The 16,487-nt window shown below is 34.3% G+C and overlaps 1 protein-coding gene across 4 annotated transcripts in view; it reads right to left on the reverse strand.

Moving 5' to 3' along the window:
* The window catches only part of LOC121367821, an 83,795-nt gene that overhangs the window by 47,579 nt on the left and 19,729 nt on the right, over positions 1 to 16,487 (reverse strand). For 3 of the 4 annotated variants that reach the window (XM_041492205.1, XM_041492207.1, XM_041492206.1), the window contains one exon: positions 10,051 to 10,984. In XM_041492205.1, coding sequence (XP_041348139.1) covers positions 10,051 to 10,984 — 934 coding nt within the window. Of the gene's footprint in view, positions 1 to 10,050; positions 10,985 to 13,537; positions 13,755 to 16,487 lie in introns of those variants that run through there. The other variant, XM_041492208.1, reaches the window with a different exon arrangement.

Here is a 16,487-nt window from a genome sequence, read left to right on the forward strand (position 1 = left end):
AAATGCCAAAGTGTCATGATTTGCATGTGAAGTAATTCTGCCACAGTATAAATCAATACGAGAAAGTCGTCCGACCAACAGGGAATCCAATCGACCACATGTTAGCACCGGTCATCTTTCAAGTGTCCACCGCTGATGAAATGCAGACAAATTCTTATATACTGCCTCAATAAAGACAACCAAGTTGGTCCACGTAATCAATCTGTATTATTTTAACTACAAATTGATCATAAAAACGGTCATATATATTTCGTTTCAGCTATCGTGGCCACAATTAATAATTCTGCAAAGATAATAAAGTACTGCAGCAAACTGCCAGCCCGTCACACTTGATTAAAATAGGAGAATGAAATAAACATGAGTACGCTTCATAACAGTTTCATATCCAAATTATTGTTACACAAACCTTATGGCTTGCTAAATACAAAAATAAAAAATAAACTTATTTTCTTTAACAACACCACTAAAGCACATTAATCATCAGCGACTGGATGTCAAATATCTGATAATTATGACACTTATCCTTTAGCATTAAGAGGGGGATCCCTATATAGTGCAAACCAGGTGCTTTTACTTTTTAATGTTAAGAAATGTTTTATTTAATGATGCACTCAACACATTAATTAATACTGTGTGGCATCAGATATATAGTTAAGACAGTTTTAGTGTTAAAATATATTATAACTTATTTTTAAAAGTTATGGGTATTTGTCAATTATAACCAAAAGAAAAAAGAAAACGAGAGGCTTACTCTACAGATAACAATACGTCCACAATACAAAGAAACATTTCCAACAAGTGTTAAACAAATTGAAAATTTATTAGCAACTACTGGTGCTATTAAACATTCAGAAATGTGTAGCTGTGTGACACTGAGCAAAATATTCCCTGAGTGCTATATCAACTGAATAATGTATAACATGTTTTTCAAACCTAGGTATGGACTGTTTGATGACCCAAACCCCCATATACACACATGAAATTACATACAATTCTATCCATACACAGTAGACCAATTGTAATATTGAAAGAAAAAAAGAAATGTTTTATTTAACGACGCACTCAACACATTTTATTTACGGTTATATGGCGTCAGACATATGGTTAAGGACCACACAGATTTTGAGAGGAAACCCGCTGTCGCCATTACATGGGCTACTCTTCCGATTAGCAGCAAGGGATCTTTTATTTGCCCTTCCCACAGGCAGGATAGCACAAACCATGGCCTTTGTTGAACCAGTTATGGATCACTGGTCGGTGCAAGTGGTTTACACCTACCCATTGAGCCTTGCGGAGCACTCACTCAGGGTTTGGAGTCGGTATCTGGATTAAATATTCCATGCCTCGACTGGGATCCGAACCCAGTACCTACCAGCCTGTAGACCGATGGCCTGCCACGACGCCACCGAGGCCGGTTGTAATATTGAAATCATCTATACGTAATAAAATAATCTTACCAGATATTAAACAAAACTCTTACATTCCATTTTAACTATACATGTATATGTATATGTATATGTATATGTATATGTATATGTATATGTATATGTATATGTATATATATATATATATATATATGCAAATACAGATATATGCCAAAATAAGTATTGTAGGCAACAGAAACATTTTATATCTATTTTGTGCCAGCTACTTTTTACAATAAAATATTTCAACTGAAATACAGATAGCTATCTACTTTGGACAGTCTTCTACTTTACGGGTCAATATCAAAATTGGTAACATTTTGTGTTCTGGCTCTAAATTATATTATAAAATGTATATATTTCCCAATTTTTTTCACAGAATATTACTTTGACATCTATACACAAAACCACACATATTTGTAATATATTTCGGACAGAAGTTTTTAAAAAATCAGTATTTTATTTCAGAAATTATGCCGAAATCTCACGTCGCTTGCAAGGGGTGAAGTTATATAAAGTTTAATATTGTGTCAAAAAATATATTATTCTTTAACTTTTTCTGCATAAATGTAATCATGAGATATTAAGTAACAATACTGTGCTATTATACTTTATTTTTGATAATTATATTTTACTAATTTTTTACTAAATATGTGTGTCCCTTATATATATGTCCATACTGTTACCTCCATCATAAAATGTTCATAATTGGAGCTCCATGAACTTGGTCTTTTGTACTTTTTACAAAGGATCTTCCACTTTCTGTCTTATCATTTGAATGTAGTCTTAATTCAGTAACTTGTACCACAAGACACAAATTTTTGAACAAGTAAGTATATTTCTTTGCATACAAATTTTGAGCATCCATACTGTTACTGTCTTTGCATATGCCAAAATTAGAAATTACATTTTAAAATATTTAAGGAAATTATGTTGTTCAAGTGCACACCATGTACCAACCAGGTATTCTACATTTGACCTTGACCGTGTGTACATAATTGCTAAAATATAGTAAAATTGTCCCAACTGTTATAGTCCATACTGTTACTTCACCCCTTGCAAGGGACATGAGATTTCGGCATAATTTAAAAAATAAAATACTGATTTTTAAAAATTAATGTCTGAAATATATTACCAATATGTGTGGCTTTGTGTATTGATGTCAAAGTAATATTCTGTGAAAAATTGGGAAATAATATAATTTAGAGGCGGCACCCAAAATGTTACCAATTTTGATATTGACCATTACGACATAATGAATACAATGTAGCATATGAAGTCTTTTGAAAGAAAGATGCTTTAAAACCTATTCCAATTGCAGTAAGAAGTAGTTTATTACACTCAGATAATTACTGCATTGATTATCCACCAAAATTACAAGTAGGTCATGTGCAGCAACATTAAAAGACTGGTCAGAATTGTTTTTTTTGTTTTTTTTTAAACTATCACATGTACATATATTTTGAAAAAGGAAACTACTTATGATTGGAAAAGTGTCTGGGCTGTGTTTAGCAGGTTAGTCTTCTTCTTTCTCAGTTTAAACATTTTAAAAAGACTTGGTTGATTAATAAGAGCATTCATCCATTCTTAAATTAATAATTTTTAAAAATACTAATCACAATAAAGACATGAAATTATCTACTGAACTATTAAAAATATGCCAATCTATTTTTATCATGTGGAAAAAATTGGAATATCAGGCAGAAAATATAGACAAAACTGAGCAGTTATAATAGGCAATAATTTGAATAATAACAGATAAGTTTTACAGCCCATCAGTGACAATTAACATCACTGGTAATTACATCACTGACGACATTGAGACCAACATCAAAACACGCATGTTAAATTGACTGTGTCAAGAAAATGAACAGCCAACTACAAAACTGTTATAGGGCCATTTAGAAATTTATCAATAATTTCACGAGCATTCAAAGCAGTTGATGGGTGGGGCGGGGAAGAGAATTAATATCAGTATGTGCACATTATAACTGAAAAAGAACCTTTTAGGACAGGAGTCTGAGGAACAGGAGTTGGGGGAACAGCTGGGGTTGGGGTTTTTTTTTTTGGGGGGGGGGGGGGGGGAGAGTGGGGAAACAGGGATGGCCAAAAAAAGAGAGTACACACTTTGTACACTTGTGAAAATGTTAACAACTGTGAACTGTCCTAAATTCAGAACTTTTAGTCAAATTATACAAGGTTAATACATCTGTGGCTTAGTCAAATTATACAAGGTTCATACATCTGTGGCTTAGCCATTTGAATTATACAAGATTCATACATCTGTGGCTTAGCCATTTGAATTATACAAGGTTCATACATCTGTGGCTTAGTCAAATTATACAAGGTTCATACATCTGTGGCTTAGTCAAATTATACAAGATTCATACATCTGTGGCTTAGTCAAATTATACAAGGTTCATACATCTGTGGCTTAGTCAAATTATACAAGGTTCATACATCTGTGGCTTAGCCAAATTATACAAGGTTCATACATCTGTGGCTTAGTCAAATTATACAAGGTTCATACATCTGTGGCTTAGCCATTTGAATTATACAAGATTCATACACCTGTGGCTTAGCCAAATTATACAAGGTTCATACATCTGTGGCTTAGTCAAATTATACAAGGTTCATACATCTGTGGCTTAGTCAAATTATACAAGATTCATACATCTGTGGCTTAGTCAAATTATACAAGGTTCAAACATCTGTGGCGTAGCCAAATTATACAAGGTTCATACATCTGTGGCTTAGTCAAATTATACAAGGTTCATACATCTGTGGCTTAGCCATTTGAATTATACAAGATTCATACACCTGTGGCTTAGCCAAATTATACAAGGTTCATACATCTGTGGCTTAGCCATTTGAATTATACAAGATTCATACACCTGTGGCTTAGCCAAATTATACAAGGTTCATACATCTGTGGCTTAGTCAAATTATACAAGGTTCATACATCTGTGGCTTAGTCAAATTATACAAGATTCATACATCTGTGGCTTAGTCAAATTATACAAGGTTCAAACATCTGTGGCGTAGCCAAATTATACAAGGTTCATACATCTGTGGCTTAGTCAAATTATATAAGGTTCATACATCTGTGGCTTAGTCAAATTATACAAGATTCATACATCTGTGGCTTAGTCAAATTATACAAGGTTCAAACATCTGTGGCGTAGCCAAATTATACAAGGTTCATACATCTGTGGCTTAGTCAAATTATACAAGGTTCATACATCTGTGGCTTAGCCATTTGAATTATACAAGATTCATACATCTGTGGCTTAGCCAAATTATACAAGGTTCATACATCTGTGGCTTAGTCAAATTATACAAGATTCATACACTTGTGGTTTAGTCAAATTATACAAGGTTTATATACTTGTGGCTTAGTCAAATTTCAAGACATTTCCCCCTAATTACAGGACTATTACATAGATCACACAATAAAAAGTAGACAAATATATAATCAAGTGTTGTAAGCAAATAATTTTTGGGTTGATGATTCACAGTATAATTTTTCTTTATTTCATCTAGTTTTGCTACAATATCTGATTTCAGAGCTGCCAACACTGTCCGTGTGTCAGCAGTAGTACCAACGAGCTAGAACTTGGCAGTCCATTCTTTAAATTAACAATGTTTTTTTAAACCTATTTATGGTTCATACCCAATATACTGTTGGCTCTAATCCATATTAGTTCATACCACCTGTCATTTAATTAGCAGCAAGGTTATTTGCCACTTCATCCAATAATGTTTTTTTGGCTAATGTTGTTCCACAACTAATCAAATCTGGGAGGTGGGAGGTACTAAAATTATTATTTTATGCCTGGTGGGTCTAAGCAATATTTTTTTATTTACGCCTACTTGATTCAATTTATTTTGTGTATGGTGGATATACAAAACAAGAATTCTGTGTTACATTGGCACAAATACCATGCCATATCTATACTGTTATCTATGTTGAATGGAATAGACAGATTTCACACTTTTTCACAATCATCCAGTTTAACATTACATCTAACATATGTCTCTGATAGTAACAATTATAGATAGCTATATACATTTATAAAAGTATTTACCATTATTAATTTTCTTTGCTATTAATAAATTAACAGTAAAGACATAATGTTAAAGACAATTGTTTACTGTTATGCCTTACAATTAAGTGTAAAAACAGAAGCACGAACATATTTTTATGTACATTTAAATTATTTATATATCTCTAGTTTGCTACTTGAAATTATGCATCACTGAACATATATCTGCTTTCAATTTTACTATTAAAAAGTGAAAAACATTTTATATTTTAAAAAATTATTTACTGTTATTTGTCTTTTTGTAAAAATAGCCCATATATTAGAATGCTTTAAAAATGGGCAAAAGACAGAAGTAGAAATGTGGTCATATCATGAATTTCAACCATACATTGACCCAACGTTACCCAATGTTGACGTGGTCAGACAGGGGATGGAAATGGTCAATAAAATTATTCACGTTATGAGTTGCTTTTGTATGTCGGCCAATACAAAAGTAAACAAATTCATGGCTTAATCAATGTATATTATTAATAATCAAAACTACAATTTATGTTTTTCATGAACGATGTATATTAATATGTGTAAGCAAAATTGCAATATAGTATCTAAATGGGTTCTATTTCTATATTTCAGTTGCCACAACAGTCTATTGATTATGGGGTCAAAGTCTAGGTGCCGGATCCATATTTTATCAGACAAATAATAATTGTTTCAAAGCCAGCTGCATGGACAACAATAAACACTATTTTTTAAATTTGACCCAAGGCAGCTCCTCATTATACTAATTGTGACAGAGCAGTGAATCGCCTTGGTTAATTACATGCCTTTCCTACACCTTGCTTAATTAACTACCTGTGTTCTATACGCCTTGGTTAATTACCTGTGTTTCCTACAAAATGAACACATATTCGCTCTTGCTGGTCCCTGCTGCCAAACATCCTTTGTTCTATGAATCTGAATTAATTAACAGTATATTTAGATGGCAATTACTGTTACCAGTGGTGATGGAGAACCTTTTGTGCCAGAAACCATGTGTCTGGTAACCTGTAACTCAGTGTAGTTGTGTACTGTTTGGGAATAAATTTATCAAGTACTACATGATCCATATTTTCACATTAATTTGATGACTGAATCACCTATTCTGTACATTTGTTTTTCTGCGAAGAAGCAAAACTGGAAGTTTTCCTAATATCTTGAAATTATCACTTGACCTGATTTTGAAAAATAAATTAACACTAGGAGCAGGAGACTTGGGGGTGGGGATGGTGCCGTGTGTTGGGATGGTATTGAGGAAGGGGGTGGGGGGGTTACTTATAGTTTACTTCTCTCTTATTAACATTTTATTTTACCAAGTGGTCCAAAGACCCCTTCCCCAATTCTCCCAGTTTAATGGTACATACAGTCGAGCACCGTTATGTCTAACTTACTGAGTCGATATAATTATCATGTTTTCGACTGGGTTGAGTCGATACGATTGAGTCGATATTAATAATATATTATTATGTTTGTGTCTATATATTTTGGTCCTAACTTGAGTCAATATATTATTTATTTTGATATGATTAGCTGGTCCCTGGCCAAAACGTGTATTAATCATCATGTTTTTGTATCGGTCAAGTCAATACAAAGGAGTCAATATTATGTTTGTGTCAGTATATTTTTGGGTACGAACCATTTACATGGAAAACTGTATGTGTCAATATTTATATTATGCCTTAAAATAAATAAAATATTTAAAAAGGTAGATATGAATTGCGTGATACGAAAACAATGATGTACCATTATTGTGACCATGTAACCACCAATAAAAACAGTTGCTGACAAACATAAGAAATGGTAACAAGTTTAATATTCTATTTATTATCCATAATCAATCTTAATTTATATCACTCAATTCATTTGGTTGACGTTCCTGTAAGGTTGTAGTGTGCAATCAATGATGTCATCATGTGACAGTGAAGTGTTACATCCCACTTGGCGTTCTTGTGGGATGTATCACTTCGATATGTACCAAGCTATTTTCAACCACATGGGTTAAGGTAGACTGTTTGGTAAATAGTGTTGTGAACAGTTTTAAATTGGACATAAAAATACTTACTTACTAGGGGAACAAAATATTTAGTTATTTTATTTTATTACACACCCGTTGCTGATAACATCATTGGTTATTTTTGTTAACACATATTGTTTTAACACATACATGTGATAACAATTTAAAGCCATACGACTGGCTGCTCCTAGATGATGACCAGGTTGCCAATGCCATACCATCTAATTAAAAAAAAAAGCACAATCAAAACATAACAAGTTAACCTGTAATTGACAAGTCTGTGACGCAAAACTTAACTACAAGCACTAGGGCCGTAAATATGTGTTAATTGGAAAAGGTGTTTGAATTTATTTTAAAACTTTTTTGACGATATGAAAGAAATAGAATACTACATTCGTGTTCGTTTAAAAATGTATCCAACTGGCTTTCATTTGTTAAGACACATTTTAAAACAACTTCTTGTGAGATGAATGGTTTCTAATGGCCACTCATGCAGCATTCTCTGTATCTAATTGTATGACAATGTACTTGACTCAGGAAAAACATGAAGGTCAAAGTTCATACATAACAATACATGCTCAATCAGCAAATATACTTTGTGCAAGTCACTCACTCAGTCATCTGTTGACACTTGCTTTGAAAAAACAAAAATCCAATACCAACCACAAAGTCACACAAGATATTACACAAGATATTGAGACAGAAGTTCTAAAACAAAAAATGAAGAAAAAAGCGAAGAACAACTAAAACAAATGCCCAACTGTGCACCAAGCATGTTGTAATACATTGAAGTATAAAATCAAGAAGAACCTTACAATTCAGACTACCTAAGTTCCACACCCAAAACATCTGTGTCTTGGCTTGCTCAAGTTGGACTTCAGCCTGACATAAGGGAAGTAACTCTAGCAAATACTACTGATCACACCACACTACTTCCAGCAGATGGTGACAGCAGGCAGCACTTACTCTCCTGCACAGTGTGACAATAATACTAGCAATACAGCAGAGTATGATTTAGCTCAGGTATATATGGGTTCTGAGGTTTTTCTCTCACACATTGTTAACATTTTATCACCTCAGTGGGAAAATTAAGAAAACAAAAACACACACCACCTGTAATAGATAGTGAAACAATCAACTGACAATACATGTCATGTACTAAAAGATTCTCTCTCTCTCTCTCTCTCTCTCTCTCTCTCTCTCTCTCTCTCTCTCTCTCTCTCTCTCTCTCTCTCTCTCTCTCTCTCTCTCTCTCTCTCTCTCATGAACAAAAAACAGAGACACGGTTATAATAAAACCATTCTATTTTCTTAGTAGCTTAAATTATCTAGGTAGCAAACATTACACCATGAACAAATAACAGAGACACCGATCACTATGAGAATGGGATGTCAGTTTTGACTGGACACTAGAAAAGAGAAGATGTTCGGCAACATAATTAATTACTGTGATCAGAGGTTTAATTTGGTACTGCTTTGATATTGTGAATATGAAGTAAAATAGAAAAAGCATACAATTTTCAAAATTTTACATCTAGAAAATTATAAAATATGCTTTTACCAATTGTTTTGGTCACCACAGATTTTACTTACTAAACCATGTACATTAATTACATTTGATCTAGTTTTGTATTGTGAATGTGAACTGAAGATCATGTTTGTATTGCCTTGAAAACACAGGAAATGTGCTTTCTCAAATTAACAAGTTTGAATCACTTGTCTCGGAGGATCAATTTACTGCAACAGTGTTAATTAATGTTAATATGTTTGTACCTGACCTGCAAGATTGCTATGGTCACCAAAACTGCCAATAAACAGTATTAAACTTCTTGAAATCTTTTGGTTTCAACATGCAGGGGACTGGAGTGTGGAGGAGGGAGGAACAATTCTTAGGGGTTTTTTTTCTTTTTTTTGTTATTTCGAAATCTGTTACCCTTTCTACTCATTCTTGTCTAAAATTGGCATACAGCAGAACATATTTAAATACTATACACATTTAACAACAAATATAATGTTTTATCCAGCAATCACCAAAACTATAGCTTTTTGAGATGAAACTACTTTTGAAATTAGTTATCAGCAAAGCAATGTTGTATTGTTCAAAGTTACTAACTCTTTTATTTCCATTGAACTGTTTTCATTTAAAAAAAATAAAATAATAATTTCATTTTAAAATAAGAAATAATTTGTTGCTATTTAAGAACTATTTTGTTTGGGTGTATATATACTGTAGGCGACAAGGCATTTAACGTGTGGACATACTACTCTAGAAACTGGTAAAGTTGTGAAATAAAATGGTTTCATTTCATTAATTATTCATTTTTTGTGGACTGCAGGATAAATAAAACAACAGGGCAGAGTCCAGCCAGACTGAGCAAAATATTTTTACAGAGATATCTATTTGCTAGCAATTAGTTAAATTAGGCCAGTCGTCACTCTAGACGTCCCACACAAATGCCAGTGAGTGTTCTACATATACATTTCTGTGTATCATTACTATCAAACAGATCAACAATGCCAAATATACACACCTTTCGACCCTTTCTTCCCGTTTGGTTTTTTCTTCCCTTCTTCTTTCAGCAGTTCACCTTCAGGCATATTGGGTGGGATTCCACTATAAGCTGTGCTACTCAAGAGACCGGTGACCGATTTAGCAACATTGGCAAACTGATTTTTATCACCGAATGGATTGTTAGCATTTTCGATCTCTTTACCGTCACGTCTGAAATGTGTTGCTTTCCTTGCATACCCATTGTCAGATTCACTTATCGAAGTGCGACAATAACTCTGTTCAAAGAACTTAACAGGTTCGTCAACTCTTCGATGCATGTTTGTTGATGTTTGGAATGATTTGTTTTGATTCACTCTAGATGAATAGTTTCGTTGAGAACCTCTACAGCTTTCGCCATCGCTCGGACAATCGTCTTCGAAATCTTCGTTGCTCACTTTAAGGGTCCTCATCTCGGTGCCCGAAAACGACTCGTCCTGGGGGGTGGTGACATCGTACTCTCGCGTGCTCGACGCATCACTGCGCGGCGACTCCACCGAGCTCTTGTCGGACTCTACATCGTGAGCCTCATCGAAGTCCGGGCTGCAGTTGTTGTTGATCTTGATGCTCTGCAGCTGGAAGTAGTCGAAGGCGCCTCGTTCGCCGTCGCTCCCATCCGGATCGGACGACAAGCTCTGGTAGCTCTCTGTCTCCTTGCTGGAGCCGAGCAGTCCAGAGTCCCTGTCGATGGGGTCGACGCACCTAACGGCCCTGTCGGACAACAGCTCCGAAATGGACTCTCGCTTCCCACCGTCCTCGTCCTCACTGTCCGAGGTCCTCTCCTCTCCGTGCTGCTGCCGGCTCATCTTCAGCGGATGACTGGCGAGACTGAAGTCTCGGGCGTTCACAACCAAGTCATCAAAAGCCTTGTCAGGCAGATCTGCTATGACTCGAGCCCTCTCTTTGATCAACTCTAGCTGAAAAACAACAGCAACAAAATGAATAGAACCATCAAAATTAGAAACACAGATATATGGTAGACTCAAAACCAGAATTAAGGAGACATGAAATGTACCATTACTGAGATAGAGCTGCATGTACATGTCATTCAATGGGACTGTGATTGTACCAGTTAACACAGAAACATGAATTATACAGATGTTAGTTTAGACAGATTTTACTATGAAATATATAGATATCAGGGCCATACAGAACTTAATATAACTGGGAGGATCAGAGTACGCAGGAACTGTGAAAAGGATGTAATATATATATATATATATATATATATATATATATATATTGTGATTCCATCTCATAATCTTATGCTTCCAACACAAAATCTGGGATTCGCGAAAGTATGGACTTCCAGCCTGGCCAATATTTATAAACACATAAAATACTGTCTCTGCCACTGCCATATCCACATAACTATGGAACTTTCAACCTAGAAACATGATATAAGCATTAAATAAATTCAACAGCTTGGTACATCAACATCACAAGCTTTCTATATGAGGAACAATATATTTTTTTAAAATCATAATAAATGTAGTTCAGAAAAAACATTGGAGAAAAATTTATATTTATTGTTATATCAAACATAGAAATGTATTATGGAATGCCAACTTCCCTTTGTGAAGTGTTGCTGAATTTTGTGATGGACTGTACAATAAAATGTTTTCACATTATTTTACGTAATTCAGTCGGATGAATTACCATGGCATGACACCTGTACAAGCATCATTAAGATATGTAAGTGAAATATACAAATTTAATGAAAGCAAGTCAACTTAATTACCTCCTATTCAAATATAACATTATACAATTTCCATAGAAGTTAAAAAGTTGGAATGCAGGTTTTGTTGTTTTCTTCTGAATGATGGGAGTGCTCCGCAAGGCTCAATGGGTAGGTGTAAACCACTTGCACCGACCAGTGATCCATAACTGGTTCAACAAAGGCCATGGTTTGTGCTATCCTGCCTGTGGGAAGCACAAATAAAAGATCCCTTGCTGCTAATCGGAAAGAGTAGCCCATGAAGTGGCGACAGCGGGTTTCCTCTCAAAATCTGTGTGGTCCGTAACCATATGTCTGACGCCATATAACCATAAATAAAATGTGTTGAGTGCGTTGTTAAATAAAACATTTCTTTCTGAATGATGGCCACAATTTTACATAAGAGATAACTTGACTCGTCTTCTACAAACAATGGACACACACTAATTAAAAATCTATTTTAATTAACATTTTTCTCCTACATGTACCTAATATTATTATAATAATTACACATTGTAACTGTAAAGTATAAAATTTACCCAAGATGCAAGTGCTTTTGTCTAGAAAATATTAAAACATTCAAGGACGATATTTGCAGGACAAAAACTTCCTTTTTAGCTTTTAATGAGGATGTCAATCATTTTGCTGATGAAATTCTGAGATCCATTGGATATATCTTTGACAGGGTGGTTTCAGCAGAAAATTATGCCATTGTTTTCTAGTTGTTCACAAGGCATGAATGTCTTAACCAAATGTTGTTTTCGCCTCTTACATGTAAGACTAATAGTACTCATAATCTTCACTACAATTTGGGACTCATTAATACACTGGCAAATACTATGCTAACAAGGTAAGCACAACCCAGCAACTTCAGATTCAGCAACTTACGTTTCCTCGATTAAGAAACAGACTAGGCTGGGAACCAGAAAGAGTAATATAGTTGAGGTGCAATAGGGTATAGTATTGATTACCTACACCCCTTTAACAATGGACCTATTGGGTTTCTTACTGTTACTACGAGTGCTCCTTGATACATCAAAAGGCTGCAGTATGCATTTCCGTGAAATCTGTGCTCCTATGCCTTGTATCAAGTGTCACAGTTACAATAATATGTCAGATACACAAGAGCCATTACCTAACAATGTGCTGGGGTGTTTTTAAACTAATACTCATTTATTTCCTCAAATAAAATTGTAATATATCACTCTGACCTGTTCTAGGGACCAAACATGCACTTTTGTGTGTGCATGTGTGAAATATCCTGTACTATTAACCTGCCCATATTTTATCGTAAACAAATATGCTTTGAGCACCACTGGAAAGTGTACAATTAAAATGACAAATACAAAATTGTTCTTCTGTGTGTTTATGTACTTACAATGATAAAACTTCACAGATCTACTGTTATATTACATATGTACACATGCACACGCCCACACACACACAGGTAGTGTCAAACACGGTAATGAAAACTCCCATGTCTGGTCATATGGGTTTGTGAAAGTCTTGGTTACGATGCATGGCACTACATGTAAGAGTAAACTAGTATTAGTATATAATGACAGAAGCCAAGCCAGGGATTATGGTGCGGCAAAGCATTATTGACATGTACTGTTATCTGCTGCACAATAGTCGGAAAAGAGTAATGATTTACGCATGAAGGGTAGCTAGCAGCCAACATGGATACCAGTACAAACTTGCCGAGAGTGATCACATTAACAGTGACTTGTAGGTCACCTGCTCTCACACTCACCTAGCCCTCACATGTTAGCAACAAGTTCACACTTCTCAACACGGCGGCGGTGGCCGGCGGGCATCGCTGGAGCATGGAACAGTCCTGCAGTACCTAATAAGGTGGTTGAAGACAATTAGTAGCACCAGAACATGTGATCGCTGAACCCACTAACAATTCATTACACTACAACACACAGTGAGTGTATTGAAGCCGGGATACTGGTGGCCAAGGACGTTTGTAGGGTCAACACAGGCGACCTGTGGATTAGCCAATCAAAAAGGGTGGTGCGAGGAGAAAAAAATAAAAAGTGTCTTGACCTGAGGAAACCCCATGCTTGTCTGGGTGTTTATTTGCAGTGTCTTCCATAGCCTGCTACCTGCAATAATGTGGCATACGCAAAGCTCCACACACATAACTGTCTGGCCTTGTTATGCAGTCTGCATGAATGCCACGCACACACACACATAAACTCACACATGCCCAACATAGAATAACAGCCTCACCAAGGTGCACACTCCAGTGAGGGGAGATGTAGGTCAATGTGTAATATGTTTACGTACTTGCTGATACATAAACTGACTGGAGCCCACTGCATTCTAAACAACGCCCACCTCTAGGTGTTGCTGGCCCAATGGAATGATAGTGATGTAATAAAATGGTTTCCAACTCCTATTAGCTCTTTATTAGTCAATTGTTACTGTAGATAATACTGTTATGTAAATGTAAAAATAACAGTTCTGATACCATGCCAAGAACACAGTAATTAACATGTGGTGCAATAAACTATGTTTACCACAACAATGTTTCTAACTGTGTATATGATCTGAGAGTAATATAGAAATCAGCTACACACATGTAGCACATTGATTTGCAATACTTTTGCTGGCATGGGGGAATACAGAGATGTAATACAAATGTTTCAAGCTGCATTATTTTGTTACTAGTATTATTACAGGCCTGAAAATGAAATGGGTTGGGGAGGTATGTTTGTCAAGATGTTCTGGATCAAGCAGTTTGAGCCAGACAATATAGACAAACGTACCTGTCATATTTTATGTAATAAACATTAAAAAAAAAAAACCCACTAAAAAGTAAAATATAATTAAATTAATTCACAACTTAAGATTAATAATACTTCTTTTTGTTTTTGTTTAATATTATCATAGATATTATCATTTAGTAATATTAATATTGCTATTTTATCGACATGTATTCTTACGTCATTTTAATATCACGTAATGGCTGACTGGAATTAAAGTTTGTATACTGTTTATAAAAACAGTTTGTATTAAGCTTGAGATTATATGATAAACAAGGCTTGCATAATACAATTTGTATTCCTAATACATGATATTGACGATACCGAAACACATGAGGGTAATAACCTCCATATATTGTAAATGAAATCACTAAATATATTTTTAGAACATATGTATACTGTAATATATATACTGTACATGTGCAGGGCTAGCTCTGGGTGAGGAAAACAATTCTCCAAATTGTCTATTAAACTTATAAAATTACAGAAATTGTCAGTTATTTTCTAAAAAATGTCAATTATTACATGAAATTATTTCGCCAAACTAAAATAAAATTCGCCAACTGCTTTCAAAATTCGCAATTGGCAAATTTGGTGAGTGACAGAGCTAGCCCTGATGTGTGTGTAACTAAAACTATTAACATATATCATCTGCATTCTTAATCCAGAGTCTCATGACATTTAGTCAATCAGACATAACAAATCAATCAACTGTCAGTTATAAATGTAGGAGGAGCTTGTACATGTATTTAATGTACATGGCAAAACAACATTCAGCGAAACAGCTACAAGTAAACAACTGAATAGGACAAACATCACAAATGAAGTATGACTTGCAATACAAGAACTAAATTGCAATACGTACCACAATATATTGCGAAGACCAATTCTCTATTATTAGAATTTATAAAGTACTCTAAATTGCATGTACATTTTGTAAAATGATACACCAGTCAATCAATATTCATTTGGAACAAGTGAAGCTATTATATATTTTTTTAACCTGGTAGTCTTTGTTTCAAAATATATTACATGTGCACTAAAACACGTATAAAATAAATAAGAGCAATATACTGGAATGATATAAAAATATCGCGATACGTATTCTTCAAAATTTATCTTGTGGTATACGAGTATACCATTCATCTCTTGTGATTAATCTACCTGTGGGCCATTCCATGGTATTTGGTCCATGGGTGTGGAAATTTCAAAATGATCTGTTAAACTAAGTTTTTAGTATAGCTTAAAGTTAACACCCTTAAGCACATACAAATATACTTTTATTGCCAATTTACTTATGTTTTATGGGTTTTAATGATAGTTTTATTTGAAAAAATAATTTTTGTAAGCCTTTTGTAAACTTCAAAAAATTAAATTAAAATTTTAAAATAATAAAGTTGAAAAACAAATTTTGACGTGCACTGAGGTGAACATTCATAGATAGAACTATAAATGAAGCTTTACTGATGCACGACATGTGATTTATGAGAAATGTAGCTACATTTGTATAATCAATGTTGAGCTAAATGCAAAAGTTGATGCTGCAGCTAATGAAAAAGTTAATACCTATACTTCATCTTTTTAGTTTGTACATGTATGTATTGTAATGTAAAGGTAAGACAAAAATCACCAGACTTAGCAACATCAGGATAAACAATGTTGTTGACAGTATGGTCACTGGTTATAAAAGTATATTATATGAATATTGTATGAGAACCTTTTTTTTTGCACGACAGTTCAATCAATTTTATGCATTTATTTTAATAATAAAACACTTAAAAACAAGTAAATATCATTGATTTCATAAATTAACAGTGTTTCATTAGTAGTATTTGATATACATGTCATTTATTAGTTGTATAAGTGAACTGGACAAAAAGTCATGTCCTGGCTCATCACGTCCTGGTTCATACTGAAATGTTTAAAAGT

The sequence above is a fragment of the Gigantopelta aegis genome, chromosome 3 (genome assembly GCF_016097555.1).
Source record: "Gigantopelta aegis isolate Gae_Host chromosome 3, Gae_host_genome, whole genome shotgun sequence".
Lineage (NCBI taxonomy): Eukaryota > Metazoa > Mollusca > Gastropoda > Neomphalida > Peltospiridae > Gigantopelta > Gigantopelta aegis.